At 66.4% G+C, this 19,900-nt stretch overlaps 2 protein-coding genes and 1 long non-coding RNA gene across 5 annotated transcripts in view; 2 read left to right on the top strand and 1 right to left on the bottom strand.

Annotated features, from left to right (window-relative positions):
- TNPO3 (transportin 3) overlaps positions 1-2,511 on the top strand; it is a 42,672-nt gene extending 40,161 nt beyond the window's left edge. The window contains exons 20-23 of the mRNA XM_075510215.1: positions 122-289; positions 455-567; positions 1,560-1,651; positions 1,818-2,511. Coding sequence (XP_075366330.1) covers positions 122-289; positions 455-567; positions 1,560-1,620 — 342 coding nt within the window. The 3' untranslated portion in view covers positions 1,621-1,651; positions 1,818-2,511. The remainder of the gene's footprint in view (positions 1-121; positions 290-454; positions 568-1,559; positions 1,652-1,817) is intronic.
- Positions 2,512-2,530: 19 nt separating this feature from the next.
- On the bottom strand, positions 2,531-12,256 carry IRF5 (interferon regulatory factor 5). 3 transcript variants are annotated; one of them, XM_075510526.1, is made up of 9 exons: positions 12,176-12,256; positions 10,112-10,292; positions 8,606-8,795; positions 5,791-5,834; positions 5,647-5,677; positions 5,272-5,547; positions 4,123-4,512; positions 3,501-3,619; positions 2,531-2,687 (listed from the first exon to the last, which is right to left on the bottom strand). In XM_075510526.1, exons 1-9 carry the CDS (start codon positions 12,181-12,183, stop codon positions 2,556-2,558), a joined length of 1,371 nt encoding a protein of 456 aa, XP_075366641.1. In that variant the 5' UTR covers positions 12,184-12,256; the 3' UTR covers positions 2,531-2,555. The 3 variants fall into 3 exon arrangements, with proteins under 3 accessions (XP_075366641.1, XP_075366461.1, XP_075366551.1); XM_075510346.1 differs by lacking the exon at positions 2,531-2,687 and adding an exon at positions 2,956-3,417; XM_075510436.1 differs by lacking the exons at positions 2,531-2,687; positions 12,176-12,256 and adding exons at positions 2,956-3,417; positions 11,792-11,839.
- A 3,023-nt stretch (positions 12,257-15,279) lies between these two features.
- Positions 15,280-16,814, top strand: LOC142404537 (uncharacterized). Its single transcript, XR_012773891.1, has 2 exons — positions 15,280-15,602; positions 16,316-16,814. It is a non-coding gene; the product is annotated as an uncharacterized LOC142404537 (long non-coding RNA).
- Positions 16,815-19,900: the final 3,086 nt, after the last annotated feature.

Below are 19,900 nucleotides of genomic sequence, written 5' to 3'. Positions count from 1 at the left end.
GCCGGCTGCGGTTACTCCACGGCTGCCGGCGGAGATGCTCTGGGAGTTGCTCCCAGAGCGAGGAGCAGCGTGTCCCCGTCCCCAGGCACCGCTCACCCTCCCCTTCTTCTTCCTCCCGCAGCACGAGGAAGACTTCGAAGTGCGGAAGGAGCTCATCAGCCAGGTGATGAACCAACTGGGCCAGCAGCTCGTCAACCAGCTGCTGCATACGTGCTGCTTCTGCCTGCCGCCGTACACCCTGCCCGACGTCGCCGAGGTGCTCTGGGAGATCATGCAGATCGACCGGCCGGTGAGAGGGACGGGACGGCCCCCGAAAGGGCGCGGGGGGGGTCCGGGCTTCAGCCCTGAACCGTCCCGGCGTGCGCGCGGGCAGAGCCAAATCCCAAAGCCAGGACCCGGGAGCTGGGTTTGGCTCCGCGGCCTGAGTTTCTCCCCTGCTCTTGCTTCCTTGCAGACGTTTTGTCGCTGGCTGGAGAACTCGCTGAAGGGTTTACCAAAGGAAACGACGGGAGGAGCCATCCAAGTCACACACAAACAGCTGACGGACTTCCACAAGCAGGTCACGAGGTGAGCGTGCCGGCGTGCCGCAGCGGGGCGGGGTGCGACGCCGGGCGGCACGCGGCCGCGGCTCCGGCGTCTCTTTGCACCCTGGTGTCCTACGAGGCTCGGTCCTACCGTCCTGCTTGCCGCGGGTTGTCCTCCGGCAGCCCCAAAGCCTCTCCGCCAGAGCTGAGCGTGCTGGTGGGACGTCACCCCCAGCCCCTGCCCGTGCATCCGCTCGGACGCCTCATCCGGGGTGTTCCCGGTACAACGCGGGCTGCGGAAAGCCTTGCTGCGGAGGGCACGCGTTGCCTTTTCCGTCACTGAACAGGTTTTTCTGCTCTTGCCTGAGCCCTGCCGAGCCGGCGTCCCTCCCCGCCGGGGCGCAGGCAGCTTTCGCAAGCCACCCGGCCGCCCGCCCGCCCTCCGTCTCCTCGGCCCTCTGAGTCACCGGCTCCCGGCCGCGCTGCTCCGACGGCCGGGTCCTGCCCGGGCCCGCCGCCGCGGGCTGCGTCCGCTCCCGGGCGAGAGCAGGATCGGCCCGCGATCGGCCCGCTCCTCCCCGTGAGCGGGGTCCCCGGCTGGTTCGGGGACATCGGCCGCTCAACCCCCAAACGCTCCCTTGCCCTCTGCCCGGCTCGGTCTCGGCGAGCAGCCAGCCCGGGAAAAATCCTGGAGCCCGGGGCTCCTGCTGGGCTCGTCCCCCGGCGCGGCTGGCTCCTTTCATCCAGCCACCGCCGTCGTGGCACACGGGTCCCCTCCGGGGACCGTCCCGCAGCCGGTCCCGCGGGCTGCCGAGCCCGTTCTGCCCCGACGGTTGCCCCTACATCTCCCCCAACATCTCGGAGCCGAGCTGCCGTGTTCCTGGCTCCCAATCCCCACCGCCATGGGAGGTGGGCGGAGGACGCCGTCACCCCCTAACGTCACCCCCTAACGTCACCCCCTAACGTCACCCCCTAACGTCACCCCCTAATGTCACCCCCTAACGTCACCCCCTAACGTCACCCCTTGTCTTGCAGCGCTGAGGAATGTAAACAAGTCTGCTGGGCTCTGAGGGACTTCACCCGCTTGTTCCGATAGCTCCTGCTCCGGCACGGCGCCTGTCTCCCAGGTAAGAGCCGGCCCCGGGACCGCCGGTGGCCGCAGGGCCCGTGACCCTGCTCCGCGGCGGCTTTGGTGGGACCACGGGCCGTGGGGCCGCGACGCCGTGGCCGTGCCGGCCCGGGAGAGGCAGGTGGGAAGGAGGACTGACCCCTCTCTCCCCCCCCCCCCCCCAGGAATGTCTTTTAATTAGAAGACAGGAAACGAAGAAAACCAAGAATGTGTCCCACAATCAGCAAAGTTCATGGTGGCCGAGGGCTTTCACTCGCTCCAGCGCGTCCCACCAGCCAGGAGAGCCGGGGCCGGCGCCGCCTGCACGCGCGGGAGGACGGCTCGAGGATCCCGCTTTCCCGGCGGATTCGCTTCCCGAATATCGGCTACCGAAACACGAAAACAAACCAACGGGGGAAAAAGAAGAAAAAAAAAAAAAAAAAAACCCGAAACAAACAAACAAACAAAAAAAACCAACGCAAAACCAAACCACCGCCAAACACCGGAGGAAAACAGATTTGCCCGGCAGCAAAACAAGAGTGCGAAGTAGAAAACTTTCCGTGAAATGGAAGAAATTAAAGAAATTAATGGAAGAAATGGAAGAAATTAAAATTATTGCAGGAAAGATGGGAGTTTAAAATAGGTTTTGGTAAAACCCAGTGGCTGCAGGGCCTGCCCCTCTCCCGGCCCGGGCAGGAGGGGGACGCCGGGGCTCTGCCCTCCCCGCGCCCGCTGCGTCCTGCCTGGTGGTGACCTCCCGGAGAAGACGCAGGCGGGACGGACTGTTTAAATATATATATTATAGATTTTTTTTTTTTTTCTTCTTTTTGAGTTTGGTTTTTTTTTTTTTTTTGGTTGGTTTGGGTTCGGTTGTTTGTTTTTTTTTTTTTTAATTATTTTATTTTATTTTGGTTTTATTCGGTTTAGTTTAAAGTTGGACCGTACCGGGAGGAGACGGCTCGAGCGAGTGCAGGGACGGGGCTGGGAGAGAGCCGGCGCGGGGCCCGCGGGCACGGCTGGGGCGCATGCTGTTCCCTCCGGGGGTGTGTAGCCATCTCGAGAACAATAAAAACAAGAAAAAACTGAAAAAATAAATTAAAAACCCAAGTCCCGACCTGGTTCTTCTCTCAGGGCCGTGTCTGGCTTTGCTTTTTGGGTGCCCTGAGCTGCACCCCTGCCCCGGGCGGGCAGCCAGCCCCACCGCTGCTGGGTGCCCCATCCCTGGGGGGGGGGGGGCCGGGTCCAGGGCCGCCCCATCTCGGCCCCATTTTTGTGCCGTTTCCCCCCAAAACTTGGGGGGGGGGGCTGTTTCGCATCGTGGGTGCTCCGGGGCGGTGGGTCTGGCTTCTCCTCCCGTCCAGCCCCGTTAAAGCCGCCCCGGGACGGGCGAGCGTGGCCCCGTCCTCGCCTGCAGCGCCCGTGGGACCCGGCGGGTCCGGCAGCTCCGGGGGGACGGGGACGGGGACGGCTCCGCCAGGATCGGGCCCCTCCCAAGGGGCTTCGCGGCGGCGGTGCCGCGGGTGGCCCGCGCGCCCCCCGCCTCCCCTCGTCTCACTGGGGCAGGGGACCGGGCGGCAGCACCCAGGGTCCGGCGGCGGGGCCGGGCTCCGGCTGCACCGGCGGCAGCCGCTGCTGGTTCTGCCAGAGCTGGTGGAGCTCCTTGAACTGCTCCACCATCTTGTCCTTGAGGTCGGGGTGGGAGATCTGCAGGGGGATGCTGTCGGCCGACCAGGACAACTCTCCCGAGAACATCTCCAGCAGCAGCCGCGCCGCCACCGGCACCACCTGCAAGAGCCCCCCACCGCGTCGGCACGGCACGAGGACACAGCCCGGGGTGTCCCCGTCCCCGGGAGCCCTCGTCCCCCCACCTGCACCGTGATGAGCTTTTTCTCCTTGGGCTTCTGGTCGGGCCACTCCTCGCCGAAGCAGAAGAAGATCTCGAAGGGAGGAGGGGTGGTGGTTTGGCCCTTCTGGAACAGGATGAGGCCTGCGGGGCCGGACGCCGCGGTGAGGGGCAGCAGCCGTCCCACCGCCGTCCCAGCTGGTGTCCCCCGTGCCAGCTGATACCCCACGGGCCGGCTGCTGTCCCCCCACCCCGGCTCATCTCCCCGTCCCAGCTTGGTCCCCCATGCCACCAGGTCCCCACGGGCCACCTGGTGTCCCCCCCATGGAAACTTGTCCCCCCATGCCAGCTTGGTCCCCACATGCCACCTGGTGTCCCCCCATGGAAGCTTGTCCCCCCATGCCAGCTTGGTGTCCCCATGCCACCTGGTGTCCCCCCATGGAAGCTTGTACCCCCATGGCACCAGGTCCCCATGTGCCACCTGGTGTCCCCCCCATGGAAACTTGTCCCCCCATGCCAGCTTGGTCCCCCCATGCCAGCAGGTCCCCATGGGCCACCTGGTGTCCCCCCAAGCCAGCTGACCCCTCCATCCCACCCGGCGTCCCCAGGAGGCACAGGGGACAACAACCACCCCAGCCTCCTCTCACCGTTGAGGAACCCCTCGAGGCTGAAGAGCTTGGTCTTCTTCTCCCTCTCGATGGGGTTGGGGCCAGCGTGGTGGGCGGCACAGGGCCCCGTCCAGAAGACCTTGCACTGGCAGAGGCGGATGGCGTAGATGTCCTGGCCCTGCAGCTCCAGGATGAGCCCACGGTCCAGCACGTCCAGGAGCTGGTGGGTGTAGAAACGCTGCTTCTCGTTGGGGATGGTGTCGGTGGCGGGGAAGCGGACCTGCTCCAGCGTCAGCGGCCCGAAGAGCTCCACCTGCTCCTGCGTGGGCTCCAGGCTGCTGTGGAAGAGGCGGCAGCCGTGGGGGTTGCTGATGGTGAGGACGCAGACCTGACGGCCCCGGTACTGGAACTTGATCTCCAGGTCGGTCACTGCCGAAGGGACGCGGACGTGAGCTGCCCGCCGGGGACCACGCCACGGCCACCCCCGTCCGGCCACCCCGCGCCCATGGTCACCCTGCACCCATGGCCACCCCATCCAGCCACCTCATGGCCACCCCACACCCATGGCCACCCCTGTCCAACCACCCCATGGCCACCCCACACCCATGGCCACCCCATCCAGCCACCCCATGGTCACCCTGCACCCATGGCCACCCCATCCAGCCACCCAACATCCACCCCGCACCCATGGCCACCCGGTCCAGCCACCCCATGGCCACCTCACACCCATGGCCACCCCATCCAGCCACCCAACATCCACCCCGCACCCATGGCCACCCGGTCCAGCCACCCCATGGCCACCTCACACCCATGGCCACCCCATCCAGCCACCCAACAGCCACCCCACACCCATGGCCACCCCTGTCCAACCACCCCATGGCCACCCCACACCCATGGCCACCCCGTCCAGCCACCCTGCACCCATGGCCACCCGGTCCAGCCACCCCATGGCCACCCCACACCCATGGCCACCCCATCCAGCCACCCCATGGCCACCCTGCACCCATGGCCACCCTGTCCAACCACCCCATGGCCACCCCACACCCATGGCCACCCCATCCAGCCATCCAACAGCCACCCCCTCCCCATGCCGAGCCCCCCCCAACCCACACCCACCCATGTTCACCCATTCCACGGGCGTTCCCCACCCACCCCACAGCCCCCCCGTGCCCCCGCCCCGGGCCTTACGCGGCAGCATGTGGGGGCTGATGAGCAGGTTGGGGATGACGTGCTCCATGGGTGCCAGCGGGCAAGCGGCCGGGGGCCCCAGGGTGCCCAGGGGGGGCCCCGCCTCGGCGAGGGCGGCGGGGGGCAGCTCGGGGGTCCCGTGGGTGCCCCCCACCTCCCCGGGGAGCAGCGCCGGGGGGGGCGGTGCGAAGGGCCCCGGGGGGCAGCCGCTGCCGAAGGGGGGGTCCTCCTTGGGCCAGGGGTAGGGGGGCAGCAGGTCCCCCCCGTGCTGGGTGTCTGGGGCACAGCGTGGGGTCAGAGGGTGGCCACGGCCCCCAACCGCCCCCCGAAACCGCCGGGTGGGTGCCCCCCACCCACCCGACACCCCCCACTCACCATCGATGCTCAGAGATGTCATCTTCTGGAGCTGTGGGGAGGAGAGCGGGGCGGTTATGGGGTTGGGGCGCAGGGACCCCCCCCCCCGCCCCCCCGGAGGTGACCCCGGTTTGGGGGTTCCCCCACCCTGACCCCCCCAGGTACCTGGCTGACGTCCTCCTCCCCGCCGCAGCCGTAGTCGTCCCCATCTGCAAGGGAGAGAGGGGGCTGGGGGGGGCTGGGGCTTCGGGGGGTGCAGGGGGAGGTGGGGGGTGCTGGGGCATTGCGGGTGCTGGGGCTGCATGGGGCGCTGGGGCCGCGTGGGGTGGGGGGGCCACGTGGGGTGCTGGGTCCTTGTGGGGTGGGTGGGATGTGTGGGGTGCTGAGGCTCCGCAGGGTGCTGGGTCCTTCTGGGGTGCTGGGTCCTTATGGGGTGGGGGGGACTTTTGGGGTGCTGGGTCCTTGTGGGGTGGGGGAGACGCGTGGGGTGCTGAGGCTCCACAGGGTGCTGGGTCCTTGTGGGGTGGGGGGGACTTTTGGGGTGCTAGGGCATTGCAGGGTGCTGGGGACTTATGGGGTGCTGGGTCCTTGTCGGATGAGGGGGACTTGTGGGCTGCTGGGTCCTTATGGGGTGGGGGGGACTTGTGGGGTGCTGGGGCTCCACAGGGTGCTGGGGACTTATGGGGTGCTGGAGCTTCATGGGGTGCTGGGGACTTATGGGGTGCTGGGTCCTTGTTGGGTGAGGGGGACTTGTGGGGTGCTGGGTCCTTGTGGGGTGGGGGGGACTCGTGGGGTGCTGGGTCCTTTTGGGGTGGGGGGGATGTGTGGGGTGCTGGGGCTCCACAGGGTGCTGGGCACTTATGGGGTGCTGGAGCTTCATGGGGTGCTGGGCACTTATGGGGTGCTGGGTCCTATGGGGTGGGGGGGACTTGTGGGGTGCTGGGTCCTTGTGGGGTGGGGGGGACTCGTGGGGTGCTGGGTCCTTGTGGGGTGGGGGGGACTCGTGGGGTGCTGGGGCTCCACAGGGTGCTGGGTCCTTGTGGGGTGGGGGGGACTTCTGGGGTGCTAGGGCATTGCAGGGTGCTGGGGACTTATGGGGTGCTGGGTCCTTGTCGGGTGAGGGGGACTTGTGGGGTGCTGGGTCCTTGTGGGGTGGGGGGGATGTGTGGGGTGCTGAGGCTTTGCAGGGTGCTGGGTCCTTGTGGGCTGCTGGGTCCTTATGGGGTGGGGGGGACTTGTGGGGTGCTGGGGCTCCACAGGGTGCTGGGGACTTATGGGGTGCTGGAGCTTCATGGGGTGCTGGGGACTTATGGGGTGCTGGGTCCTTGTTGGGTGAGGGGGACTTGTGGGGTGCTGGGTCCTTGTGGGGTGGGGGGGACTCGTGGGGTGCTGGGTCCTTTTGGGGTGGGGGGGATGTGTGGGGTGCTGGGGCTCCACAGGGTGCTGGGCACTTATGGGGTGCTGGAGCTTCATGGGGTGCTGGGCACTTATGGGGTGCTGGGTCCTATGGGGTGGGGGGGACTTGTGGGGTGCTGGGTCCTTGTGGGGTGGGGGGGACTCGTGGGGTGCTGGGTCCTTGTGGGGTGGGGGGGACTCGTGGGGTGCTGGGGCTCCACAGGGTGCTGGGTCCTTGTGGGGTGGGGGGGACTTCTGGGGTGCTAGGGCATTGCAGGGTGCTGGGGACTTATGGGGTGCTGGGTCCTTGTCGGGTGAGGGGGACTTGTGGGGTGCTGGGTCCTTGTGGGGTGGGGGGGATGTGTGGGGTGCTGAGGCTTTGCAGGGTGCTGGGTCCTTGTGGGCTGCTGGGTCCTTATGGGGTGGGGGGGACTTGTGGGGTGCTGGGGCTCCACAGGGTGCTGGGGACTTATGGGGTGCTGGAGCTTCATGGGGTGCTGGGGACTTATGGGGTGCTGGGTCCTTGTTGGGTGAGGGGGACTTGTGGGGTGCTGGGTCCTTGTGGGGTGGGGGGGACTCGTGGGGTGCTGGGTCCTTTTGGGGTGGGGGGGATGTGTGGGGTGCTGGGGCTCCACAGGGTGCTGGGCACTTATGGGGTGCTGGAGCTTCATGGGGTGCTGGGCACTTATGGGGTGCTGGGTCCTATGGGGTGGGGGGGACTTGTGGGGTGCTGGGTCCTTGTGGGGTGGGGGGGACTCGTGGGGTGCTGGGTCCTTGTGGGGTGGGGGGGACTCGTGGGGTGCTGGGGCTCCACAGGGTGCTGGGTCCTTGTGGGGTGGGGGGGACTTCTGGGGTGCTAGGGCATTGCAGGGTGCTGGGGACTTATGGGGTGCTGGGTCCTTGTCGGGTGAGGGGGACTTGTGGGGTGCTGGGTCCTTGTGGGGTGGGGGGGATGTGTGGGGTGCTGAGGCTTTGCAGGGTGCTGGGTCCTTGTGGGCTGCTGGGTCCTTATGGGGTGGGGGGGACTTGTGGGGTGCTGGGGCTCCACAGGGTGCTGGGGACTTATGGGGTGCTGGAGCTTCATGGGGTGCTGGGCACTTATGGGGTGGGGGGGACTCGTGGGGTGCTGGAGCTTCATGGGGTGCTGGGCACTTATGGGGTGCTGGGTCCTATGGGGTGGGGGGGACTCGTGGGGCGCGGGGGCTCCACAGGGTGCTGGGGACTTATGGGGTGCTGGGTCCTTGTGGGGTGGGGGGGACGCGTGGGGTGCTGGGTCCTTGTGGGGTGGGGGGGACTCGTGGGGTGCTGGGTCCTTGTGGGGTGGGGGGGACTCGTGGGGTGCTGGGGCTCCACAGGGTGCTGGGCACTTATGGGGTGCTGGGTCCTATGGGGTGGGGGGGACTCGTGGGGCGCAGGGGCATGGCTGGGTGCCGGGCACCGAAACCGCCGCGGCTTCGTGGGGCGCCAGGTCCTCGCGGGGCGCCGGGAGCCCAGGGGCCGCCCAAACCCCCTCCCCGAAGCCCCCGTCCCCCGCCCCGAGCCCTCCGGCACCCCGACCCCCGCCCGTGGGTGCCCCCCGCGGTACCTGCGCCCTCGGCCGGGCCCTCGCAGAGCTCGTAGACCTTGTAGGGCCGCAGCGGGGTGGCCTTGGTGCCGTCGAAGAGCAGGCGGAACTCGCGGCTCTTGTTGAGGGCGCAGCGCAGGGTGGCCTTCCACTTGGCGGGGTCCGGCTCGTCCACCCCCTCCGTGAACTTCCCCGTCTCCTGCGCCCACGCCTGGGGGGCGGAGGGTGCTCGGCACCCGGCACCCCCTTGGCACCCCCTTGGCACCCCCTTGGCACCCCGCCCCGGGCCCCCCTTGGCACCCCGTCGCCCCGGCCCCTTTGGCACCCCGTCGCCCTGTCCCCTGTCACCCGTGTCACCCCATCGCCTCGTCCCCTGTCACCCCATCACCCCATCGCCCTGTCCCCTGTCACCCGTGTCACCCCATCGCCTCGTCCCCTGTCACCCCATCACCCCATCGCCCTGTCCCCTGTCACCCGTGTCACTCCATCGCCTCGTCCCCTGTCACCCCATCACCCCATCCCCTGTCCCCTGTCACCCGTGTCACCCCATCGCCTCGTCCCCTGGCCCCCCATCGCCCTGCCCCCTGTCACCCGTGTCACCCCATCGCCCCATCCCCTGGCACCCCATCACCCCGTCCCCCTTGGCACCCCATCGCCTTGTCCCCTGTCACCCCATCGCCCCGTCCCCTGTCACCCGTGTCACCCCATCGCCTCATCCCCTGTCACCCCATCGCCCCGGCCCCTGGCACCCCACTGCCCTGTCCCGTCACCCGTGTCACCCCATTGCCCCATCCCCCTTGGCACCCCATCGCACTGTCCCCTGTCCCCCGTGTCACCCCATCGCCTCGTCCCCCTTGGCACCCTGTCGCCCCGGCCCCTGTCCCCCGTGTCAACCCATTGCCCCATCCCGTGTCACCCATGTCACCCCATCGCCCCGTCCCCCTTGGCGCTCCATCACCCCCACCACCCCTGTGTCCCCCCCCCCCCCGCATCACCCCCCCCCATGTCCCCCATGTCACCCCATCACCCCTGTCCCCCTTGTCACCTCTTTGCTCCCATCCCCTGGCACCCGTGTCACCCCATCGCCCCAGCCCCCTTGTCACCCCATCGCCCCTGTCCCCCCATCACCCCCATACCATATCCCCCTCGTCCCCCCATCACCCCATCCCATGTCCCCCATGTCACCCCATCACCGCTATCCTGTGTCCCCCATGTCACCCCATCGCCCCTGTCCCCCTTGTCACCCCATCGCCCCATCCTGTGTCCCCCATCACCCCTGTATCATGTCCCCCTTGTCACCCCAACATCCCCCCCCCTCTGTCCCCGTTGTCACCCCGTCACCCCCATCCCCTGTCCCCCTTGTCACCCCATCGCCCCGTCCCCTGTCCCCCTTGCCACCCCATCGCCCTCACCCCGTGTCCCCCCATCGCCCCATCACCCCCGTATCACGTCCCTCTTGTCACCCCACCATCCCCACCGCCCCCGTCCCCCTCGTCCCCGTCCCCGTCCCCGCGTCCCCTTTGTCACCTTGAAGATGGTGTCGTGGTCCTGGGGGGCGGGGGGGTGGCGGGTGGCGTGACGCCAGGGGATGGCGAAGCGTCGCCGCTCGGGGTCCAGCCACTGCAGGCCCGGGTAGCGCCGGCTGCTGACCTGCGCCACCAGCCAGGGCTTCAGCCGCACCCGGCGGGGCGGGGGGTTCATGGCGGCTCTGCGGGGGGACCGGAGGGCTGGGGGCACCGCGGCACCCGCAGCCCGAGGCGGGGCTGAGGCCCGGCCGGCTCGTGACACGTGTGAGACAGGGCTGAGACCTGGCAGGCTCGTGACACGTGTGTGACGGGGCTGAGGCCTGGCCGGCTCGTGACATGTGTGAGACAGGGCTGAGGCCCGGCTGGCTCGTGACATGTGTGACGGGGCTGAGACCTGGCCGGCTCGTGACATGAGGGGGGGGGGGGGGGCTGAGGTCTGGCCCGCTCATGACACAGGTGAGAAGAGGCTGAGACCTGGCAGGCTCGTGACACGTGTGTGACGGGGCTGAGGCCCGGCCGGCTCGTGACATGAGGGGGGGGGGGGGCTGAGGTCTGGCCCGCTCATGACTCAGGTGAGAAGAGGCTGAGACCTGGCCGGCTCGTGACACGCGTGAGAAGGGGGGGGCTGAGGTCTGGCCCGCTCATGACACAGGTGAGAAGAGGCTGAGGCCTGGCCGGCTCGTCACATGTGTGAGATGGGGGGGGGGGGCGGGGCTGAGGCCCGGCGGGCTCGTCACACGTGTGTGCAGCTGTGACAGGGCACCCATGGGTGCTCCGCCCCCCCCAGGCCCCGAAACAGGAACCGTGTCGTCCCCCCCCCGCGTCCCCCGGGGCCGTGGGGTGGGGTCGGAGCCGGGGTCCCCCCCCCCACCCCGTCCCCCGCGATGTCCCCGCCTGTCCCCAACGTCCCTGCCCGTCCCCGGGGGGGGTGGGGGGGGTGGGGGCCCCCCCGAGCCCCCGTCACCCTGCGTGGGTGGGGGGTGTCACCCTGCGCCCCGAAAGCAGAAGCTGCGGCTGCTTTGGGGAAACAAAACTGTCACAGCCGGGAGGGGACACGGGGGGGGACAAGGGACACGGGGGGGGACAAGGGACACGGGCACGGACCCCACGGGGGGGGGGGTGCACCCAGCCGGGGACCCCCGAGCCCGGCCGGCACGGGGAGAGGGGACAGACCCCGCGCCCCGTGGGGACAGCGGGGTGGCCGTCCCCGTGGGGACAGGGGAGCGACGGTCCCTAAGGGGTGTGGGGGGGGTCCCCCCGTGGGGTCAGGGTTCCCGTGGGGTCGGGGTCACGGTACCTATGGGGAGAGCGGGGTTCCCGTGGGGTCGGGGTCCCCGTGGGGACAGCGGGGTCCCCGTGGGTGCAGGGTCCTGCTCCCCACGGGGACAGCAGGGTGGGGTCAGGGTCACGGTCCCCACGGGGACGGGGGGTGGGGGGCACGGTCGCCGTGGGGTCAGGGTCACGGTGGGTGCTGCGGGTCCCGTGGGTGCCGGCAGAGCCCGGGCTGCTGCCACCCACTCAGGGATGCCCACGGCACCCACCCCCCCCACGGGGACCCACCCCGGGGCACGCACCCCACGGGCACCCGCCCCATGAGCACCCATCCCACGGGGACCCACCGCCCGAGACCCCCCACCCCCACGGCCACGGCGGACCCCGGGCGACCGGTACCGGGACTCACCTGCGCTCCGGGGCCGCCGCCGCCGCCGCCCGGCGCTTCCGCACGGCGGGGCCGGGCCGTGGGCGTGGGCCGGGCCGTGGGCGTGGGCCGTGGGACGGGACCGGCCCCGCCACCGCCCCCGGGACCTCCCCGGCCCCCACCCGCCCGGGCGGGGCCCGTGTCCCCCCACCCGTGTCCCCCCCTCCCGTGTCCCCCCACCCGTGTCCCCCCACCCGTGTCCCCCCCCTCCCGTGTCCCCCCACCCGTGTCCTCCCCTCCCGTGTCCCCCCCTCCCGTGTCCCCCCACCCGTGTCCCCACTCGTGTCCCCCCGTGCCCCCCCTTTGTGGTGTGTCCCCCCCCCCCGCAGCAACGGCACACACCTCATTAACATATGCTTTACATACATTTGCATACCCACGCCACGTGACGCGCGGGGATGCCCAGAATGGGCGGGCTCCCCACCGGGCTGTGATTGGCCGCGCTGCCTGTCGCTCATCCACTTGCCCCGCCCTCCTTTCAGCCCCGCCCCTTGCGCCGCTCCCCCCGCCCACCCCCCCTCCCCTCCCCGGCGCCGTTGCCAGGCAACGCGGAGGCGGTAACAATGTAGCGGGGCGAGGGGCGGGGCGAGAGGCGAGGGGCGGGGCGAGAGGCGAGGGGCGGGGCGAGGGGCGGGGCGGGACCTCCCACGGCGCCGGGCGGGCCCCGCCGCGTTCGGGGACCCCCCGGGAACCCCCCCCGCATGGGTGCGGGTGTGGGTGCGGGTGGGGGCGCGGGTGGGTGTCGCGTCACCCCCCACGAGCGCCCGTGGGGACCCCGGGTGACGGGCGGTGGCCCCGGGCCGGGGCCCGTCGCTCCCCGGGGGGACTTGGGGGGGGGGAGACCCAGGGGCACCCCGGAACCGAAGGGGGTCCCGGCCCCGCGCCCGGCCCCCCCCGCCCTCGGGAGCAGCAGCTTAAGGAGGTTGTTAATTGCGGCCTCTTAATTAGTCCTGGGGGTGCCCCTCCCCCGGGCGTCCCGGCGCTCTCAGCGCGTGGGGTGTCCCAGTGGATCCCAGTGGGAGAGGAGCCGGTCTCAGTGGATCCCAGGGGGAGATGAGCCGGTCCCGGTGGATCCCGGTGGGAGAGGAGCCGGTCCCGGTGGATCCCAGTGGGAGAGGAGCCGGTCCCAGTGGATCCCCAGTGGGAGAGGAGCCAGTCCCGGTAGATCCCAGTGGGAGAGGAGCCGGTCCCGGTGGATCCCCAGTGGGAGAGGAACCGGTCCCAGTGGATCCCCGGCGGGAGAGGAGCCGGTCCCAGTGGATCCCCGGCGGGAGAGGAGCCGGTCCCGGTGGATCCCCAGTGGGAGAGGAGCCGGTCCCAGTGGATCCCCAGTGGGAGAGGAGCCGGTCCCAGTGGATCCCCAGTGGGAGAGGAACTGGTCCCAGTGGATCCCTGGCGGGAGAGGAGCTGGTCCCAGTGGATCCCCAGTGGGAGAGGAACTGGTCCCAGTGGATCCCGGGCAGGAGAGGAGCCGGTCCCGGTGGCAGTGGCCGGCCGGGGTCGCTGCTCCGTGGCTCCCCCCGCCAGGCCGGCCGCCCTCTCCAGGGATTTGGGGTCCTCTCCTCCTGGGAGAGCCGGCGGGAGCCACCTCCCTCATCCTGCAGCTCCGCTCCCCCCCGGATCCCCGGGGATCGCCATTCCCGGCGCCCGGAGCAGAGAGCCAGCCCCGGGAGAGGGAGGTCGGCACCGGAGCGGTGCTGTGCCGACGGCCGGGCAAGGAGGAAGGGGCTCCGGCGATGCACGGCTCCTCTTCTCTCCGGCATCGCGTCGGGATTCATGGCACGTTCCCCACGGAGCTTCCCCACGGCAAGCTCGGCTATCGCGTGGACGTGGCGGGAGCGAGCGGCTCCCACGCTGTGCCGTGCGGGGTTTTTGCCGTGCGGCCTCGGCCGTCCTCCTCCTCCCGGGCTCCTGGCTGATCCCGAGGAGCGGCTGGAGCACGGACGGATCCCGGCCTGATCCTGGATCTGGGATCCAGGATCCTGAAGCCGGGCACGGTTAATTTGGGCTGGGAATCTCGGTCCCGCTTTGCCGCAGGACGTGGGGAGAGGAGCTCCGGGTCTCGGAGCATCTTCCCTACGCATCCCATCCGCCATTCCAGACTCCCTTCCCGAACCGCGCCTGGCGTGCAAACCACGGCTAGGCACAAAACGCCGGAAAAAGGCACCCAAAAATGCCGATTTATGGGATGTGGAAGGGATATTTCCTCAAGGATCCCGTTTCAGCATCTGCTCGAGCCTTGCCTGGGTGTTTTCTGTCCTCACCGGAGGAGCGGCCGGAGCGGGAGGCCACGGGTGGGAGACGACGGCCCCACGGATGAGCCGGCGTCGAGCTTTTTGGCAGAGATTTCGGGGAAACGGGAAGGAAGCGGGACGGTCGTGCATTTCCCCTCTGCCACCGCCTCCTTTCGCATCGTCCTCCGTGTTTTGGGAAGCGCTGGGGGCTTCAGCTCGCTCGGAGGCTTTGCTTGATTTTTTAATTTTCATTTTTCCATCATTAACAACAACCGCCTCCACGGGGTTTGCCGCTCTGCCGGTGATGGCCTGTCACCCATGTCCCCGTCCCTGGCTCCGCTCTCTGCCACATGTCCTCACGAGGACAAAGCGGGGGGGAAAAAAATCAGATTTTGGGGTTATCACGCATGAAGTCGCGGAGGAGGGGACTTTCCCATTCTTCTTCCACCGAGAAATGAAACCGTCCTCGCCTGCGGCCCCGGCGCGCTGGCTCTCTGGGCAGGACACGGTGTTTCGCTCCCGACCTGGCGCTGTTTTCCCTCTCCCAGCGTTTTCCACCTGCGATTTTTTTCTATTCCTGGAAGAGAAATTGGGTTAAAACTCCGCGGGATTGCCTCGGTCTCCGTGGCCGTGAGAGGGAGCACTCAGCCCTGCCGACGCCGCCGAAGCGGCTGCCCGGGGTGCAGGGGTGATGTTGGACGGGATTTTCCGGAGCTGGGCTGTCGGCATCTCGGAGTCATCGCTTCCTGGGCCCTCGGCCAGCTGCCCGCTCTGGATACCGGCCTAATATATTTTTGGGCTCCTTCAGCCAGGTTTTGGCCACTGGTACGGGGAGAGCCTGGCCGAAAACACGGCAGGCAGGGAACCGGCGTTCCCACCGCCAAGGCTCTGCCTCAAATCACGTATTCATTTGTCATTAGTTAATTGGGGGGGGGGGGGGGGGGGAGGGCAAGACACCCCTTCGGGTAGTGCAGACCGACCTCCAGCTCTTTTTCTTAATTTGGTGGCCTCCTCCCGTGGAGCCAGCTCTGCCACGAGCGGGATGCGCTGCCGAGGAGGCGGCTGAGGTGCCAGAGCCGTGCCGGAGCGGTGCCGGAGCCATGCCAGGCCAGCCGGCCGTCCCGCTCCCAGGCAGTCTGGGTGGGGGGGATAAACACGAGGCCGTCCCGTTTCCAGGGGTTTTCCTCCGTGGCCGGAGCCCAGCTCAGCCTCCCGCTGTCAGCCGGGTCCTGCAGCGCCGGGAACGGCACCTCTGGGCCAGCAGAAACCCAACTGGCGTGGGAGATGCTCCAAGAGCTCCGTCATGCCGTGTCTGGGAAGAGGCGGTGAGGTGCCGGCGGTCAATTTGCTCCGCAGGTTTGCTATCCGGTTTTGACGTCTCATTTTCTCCGCGCCAGCTCCGAGCGGACAGTTCAGCGAAAGCTGAGGGAATCCTTCACCGTCCCGTGGCTCCTGGTCAACGGGCTCGCCATCTTCCCGATCCAGCCTGGTTGGCTTCCTCGGCAAGACCGCAGTCTGGGTGAGCTGCCTCGGTTTCCCCGCCACCGAGAGGAGACGCGGTACGAGCAGTCGGGCTCTCCAACCTCTAACGGAGACTTTTCCATCTGATATTTTTTTTTTAATCTCTCTCGATCTTTTTTTCAATCCCCATTTACCTTGAAGAGCGCTGGGTTGTTAAAGCTCAGTCCTGTCTCAGCGGTAGACGTGTTTGTGGGCTTGTTCTCCACAAGAAAAGAAAGGCCCGAGGTCAGAATCAGTGGACATTTGATGGTGGAGGTTGGGTGGTGTGAGAAATGCAAGTGGTCGACACTTACCCAGAAGGTTTGCTCTCCAAAAACCATGGTTACAGCCCAAATACGCCACCAGGAACCTTTCTGCCACCGATACGCCCCGCCTGGGGTCTGCTGCCGTGGTCTCTGGATGGGGATGAGGCAAAAGGAGAGCTAATTGTAGGAGGTGATGAGACATGCTGACAACCCTGAGTATAAATCTTCCGCTTCCCTTCCTCTGAGAATTTCCACCTCAAAATATTTCAGTATTAGGAGGAGAAACTTTGCGTTCTCCGCTGCCTCAAACTTCTCCCACAGTGAAATTTTTGCATCTCGGCCACATTTTTGGTGTCTCTAACACCGTGCCGAGTTCCTCGTGAGTAACTTGGTCTTCACAGGGTCCCCACCACACCTCAGGACAGCACGTGCTGACAAATATTCATCAAAACTGAGCATTTTAACCCGAATTCACCTTCCCCCCCCCCCCCCCCCCCCCCGCCCAGGTGCTGGTGGTTGGTTTGCTGACAGCCATCGGTGATCATATTTTGAAGCCCTTGGCGGCGGTGTTCAACAGCCTCCTGCAACCTCTGCTGCTGTTCCTGCTGAAGGTCCTCTGTGGCATCCCAGACCCAACGGACCCGCTCGTTGATGTCCTGGCCAGCGTTGGCTCGCAGCTCGCCGTGCTGCTGCGGGCCGTCAGGTTAGCGGACCTACAGCCGGACAGAAGGAGGGACGTTGGGGACGTTGGCAGCGGCAGAGGCTGCGTCCCGGGTTGCGAAGGAAGAAGGGAGGAGGGAAGTGTTGATTTCTGCGAAAGCAATACAAATTGAGGAAGAGTGGGATGATCTGCGGCACGGGGAGGCAGGCACCGAGAAGGTGAGGAGAACGGTGTAGCCGCGTGTTTCTGCGCGGGCGGTAGGTACGCCGTGCCAATGGGATTGGGTTTGTTCGTTCTCTTTTTGCAAATACCAACCTTAACCAATCCATTAAATCACAATTTTCGATCTCGGACTGCGTCTCTAGCAAGGTGGTGTTCCTCTTCCTGCCTGGAAGACTTGGCTTTCCACTGCGAAGGTCTTCCCCGTGCGGCCTCTCGCAGCGGGCCAGCCGGGCTCCTCTGGTGGGCTCCGCTGCCAATTTCAGAGGCGGTTTGGTGTCCGGAGCCTGATTTTCTCAGCCCCTGCCGGGGGGGACGGCTTCTCTCTGGAGAGTCGAGCAGCTCCCGGGCACCCTTGGTGTGCTCTATGCCTTGACTGAAGCAGCTCTCCGTAGCTGGTCCCGGTGGCACGGGATAGCCAGGAATTTGGGGACTGTCTGAAAAATAAGTGAATGCCACCACTTCTGTATTCCTAAAAACTAGGTCTGGGACACGTTTTGGGTAGCAAGAGCACACTCCCGTAGGGACCAGGAGGCCAGAGGAGCGGAATTGCAGGCAGTGAGGCTTTGAGTGTGTTTTGCAAAACCTTTGAGGGGATCAGGGCTGGGAGTAAGCAACATTTTGGGGCTCACGCCTGCACCCCAGATGCCAACTCCCCTCTGCAACAGCACGTCCTCCTGGGAGCATTTCCCACTGCTTGTGTGCGCTGCGAGATCCCTCTGGCCTTGATGATTCCACGCTGAAAGCCCGTTGCTTTTTATGGGCAGAGAGCAGCTTGTTTTTAACTTCCTGGCCTGTAAGATCATCCGAAGGATTGAGCCGGCCGGCTGCGATTTAATGAACGAGCTCCATGACGAGGCGCTGCAAGGGGTCCCCCGCGGTGGCCGTGCCCGTCGGCGTGCGCGCTCGTTACCCTGACTCGCTGTGCTATTTGGGTGCTGCTGAGTTCATGGAGTTGCAGTGGTAACGGGATGTTCCCCTTTGGCGGTGCAAAGGGACGAGCTGGAAGCCACCAAGAAGAGCTCTCCAGGGTCGGATGACCAAGGGCAGTGTGTGATTGAGAGCTGGAGATGAGCTGAAACCTTCCGGGCAGCGGGAAATGTGCTGGTTTTCCAGGAGATGGAGACCAGACCAGCTTTGCCCTTGCTCCTCAGCTAAGAGCACCAGAGCCAGAGGATAGAAGAGCCGCACGCAGACACGAGCAGGACCTGGCCTCGTGGATTTGATGGTTTGGGTCTGGGATGTCCTGCGGCAAAGTCACTGGTGCCAGGACTGCACCAGGGCAGCCATGCAGGGGGTCTGAGAGCCCGGTTCAGCCCCCACGGGTCACTTGGGGGACGCACGGTTGTCCTCGGGGTATTTCGATCCATGTGAGGCCCTTGCGTGGGGCACAGGCATGTCCCGGCGACCGCTCCCTGATAAGAGACCTTTCTGCAAGGAAATGATTAAAATGAACAAACACAAACCATGATTAAGAGGATGGAATTAATTTGAGGTTTCTTGCTTTGTTGATTTAGCTGAAGATTCACTTTAATGATTTATATGGCTTTAATTAAATCAATCTGCTCCGGGAACAGGAATTCCCCCCCCCCCCCCTTTTTTTTTTTGGCTAAAGCTCTCTAAACTAGCAGAGATCCAGGAGACAGAGAGAGTTGGGAAAATTCAACACCCAGGAGTGAGGAGAGGCAGCTTGCGTCATGCTCAAACAGCATCAGAACAGTATCTCGCCCTGGGCAGGGACCCTCTATCCCACGCCGGGAGAGGTCGTGTCCACCATCCTGCTGAAGCCCCAGCTCCCGGCAGGCACCCCTGGAGCTGGGTGCTGGGTGCGGAGCTGCCATCTTCCTCCCGCAGCCCCCTGCCCCGCTGCGGGATGGGGGATTTGCAAGTTCTGCAGGCGCTGTGGACGGCATAACAGCTGGTTGGAGTTTGTCTTGCAAATGAGACACCATCACATCCTGGCAGCAGCAGCTCAAAGAGACCAAGGTGCAGAAAGTCACTGATTTTTTTTGAGTTTTGGGGCGTAAAGGGGTGAACAGGAGCTCTGGGCTGCTGGCCACACACATCTCCTTGGTGCCGCTCTGCTCATCGAGAGCGGAAACCTCTTTTCTTCCTTAAAAAACAAGCGAACAAACCCCAATCCAAACTACTTGCATTTAACGCACCCCAGTCTGTGCCTTCCCTCCACCGTGCCCGCAGGCGGCTCCAAACACTGGCAGGGGTGGGCAGCTCGAGCTGCTCTGGGGGAGCAGCAGGGGCTGCATGGGGCAGTGCCCCTCCGGCACGCACCCACATCCCCCTGGGAGCATGTGTGTGCCTGGGACGGGGTCTTAAGGCAGCCATCCCATCCTCAGCTGCCTTCCACGTGCCCCCCGGCACTCACGGCGGTGCTCGGTTACAGCGCCGTGCTCGGACAAGGACATTTCTCCCCGTCCGCGTTGGCTGGCGGCAGCAGCGCTCACGGGGCTTACGCTCACCAGCAGCCCGGGCTGGCAGCTCCCTCGCATTGCTGCTCCCTTAGATCACCGGCCCGAATGCCTTCCCTCCGGCTCATCCCTCTGCTCCGAGCACCGCGGCCGAGCCCACGAAGACGGCTCAGCACACGGCACGGGAGGGCGGAGGAGCGGCAAGACGCTTCTCCTGGCTCGCAGTCGATTTTTTGAGCCAGCCCTATGGACCTCAAGGCAGGCGCTGCGCCTGCTGGATGCGGGCACAGCTCTGCCCGGCCCTTTCTGCCGCGATCCGTGGGGGTTTCGCCGATGGCTGCCCCGGAGCGGCCAGAGAGGAGTGGGTGCAGGGCTGGGAAAGCAGCCAGCTGGGACGTGGAGGAATGCCAGGACGCTGAGCGCAGGGCCTCCTTCGGCTCTGCGCGGCCATCGCTTCCCTAAATAGACGGCTGCGGGGTGGGAGGATTAGCTGGGGGCATTCCTCTGCCCCCGGCCGCTGACCCCGGGACGCGTTGCTCATCGCTATATTAAATCCTGCACACAACGGGTTGCTCTTCACAAGTCTTTCACTCCAGGTGTCGGGATTTCTGCTCCTCCCTCCGCCCCGCACTTTCAAACACCACGGGGATTTGCAGATGCCGAGTCAGTTTTGCTTTGTTCCACTCGGATTTTGTAGGGGAGGTTTGTGCTTTTCCCTTTCAACGCCTCCTGGCACCGCTCGTGGAGCATGAGGGTATTTATAGCCACCCGGCGAGGTTAAGAGC

This window comes from Mycteria americana, chromosome 1 (assembly GCF_035582795.1).
Source record: "Mycteria americana isolate JAX WOST 10 ecotype Jacksonville Zoo and Gardens chromosome 1, USCA_MyAme_1.0, whole genome shotgun sequence".
Lineage (NCBI taxonomy): Eukaryota > Metazoa > Chordata > Aves > Ciconiiformes > Ciconiidae > Mycteria > Mycteria americana.
The sequence above is the reverse complement of the archived record's forward strand: the minus strand, read 5'-3'. Positions and strand labels throughout refer to the sequence as shown.

Excerpts from the sequence above, each read along its gene's own strand:
- IRF5 (XM_075510346.1), bottom strand. Across the intron at positions 8,796-10,111 it reads ACCACGACACCATCTTCAAG|GCGTGGGCGCAGGAGACGGG; the intron begins GTGACAAAGGGG and ends TCCGCCCCCCAG. Across the intron at positions 3,620-4,122 it reads CCTCGAGGGGTTCCTCAACG|GCCTCATCCTGTTCCAGAAG; the intron begins GTGAGAGGAGGC and ends CCGGCCCCGCAG.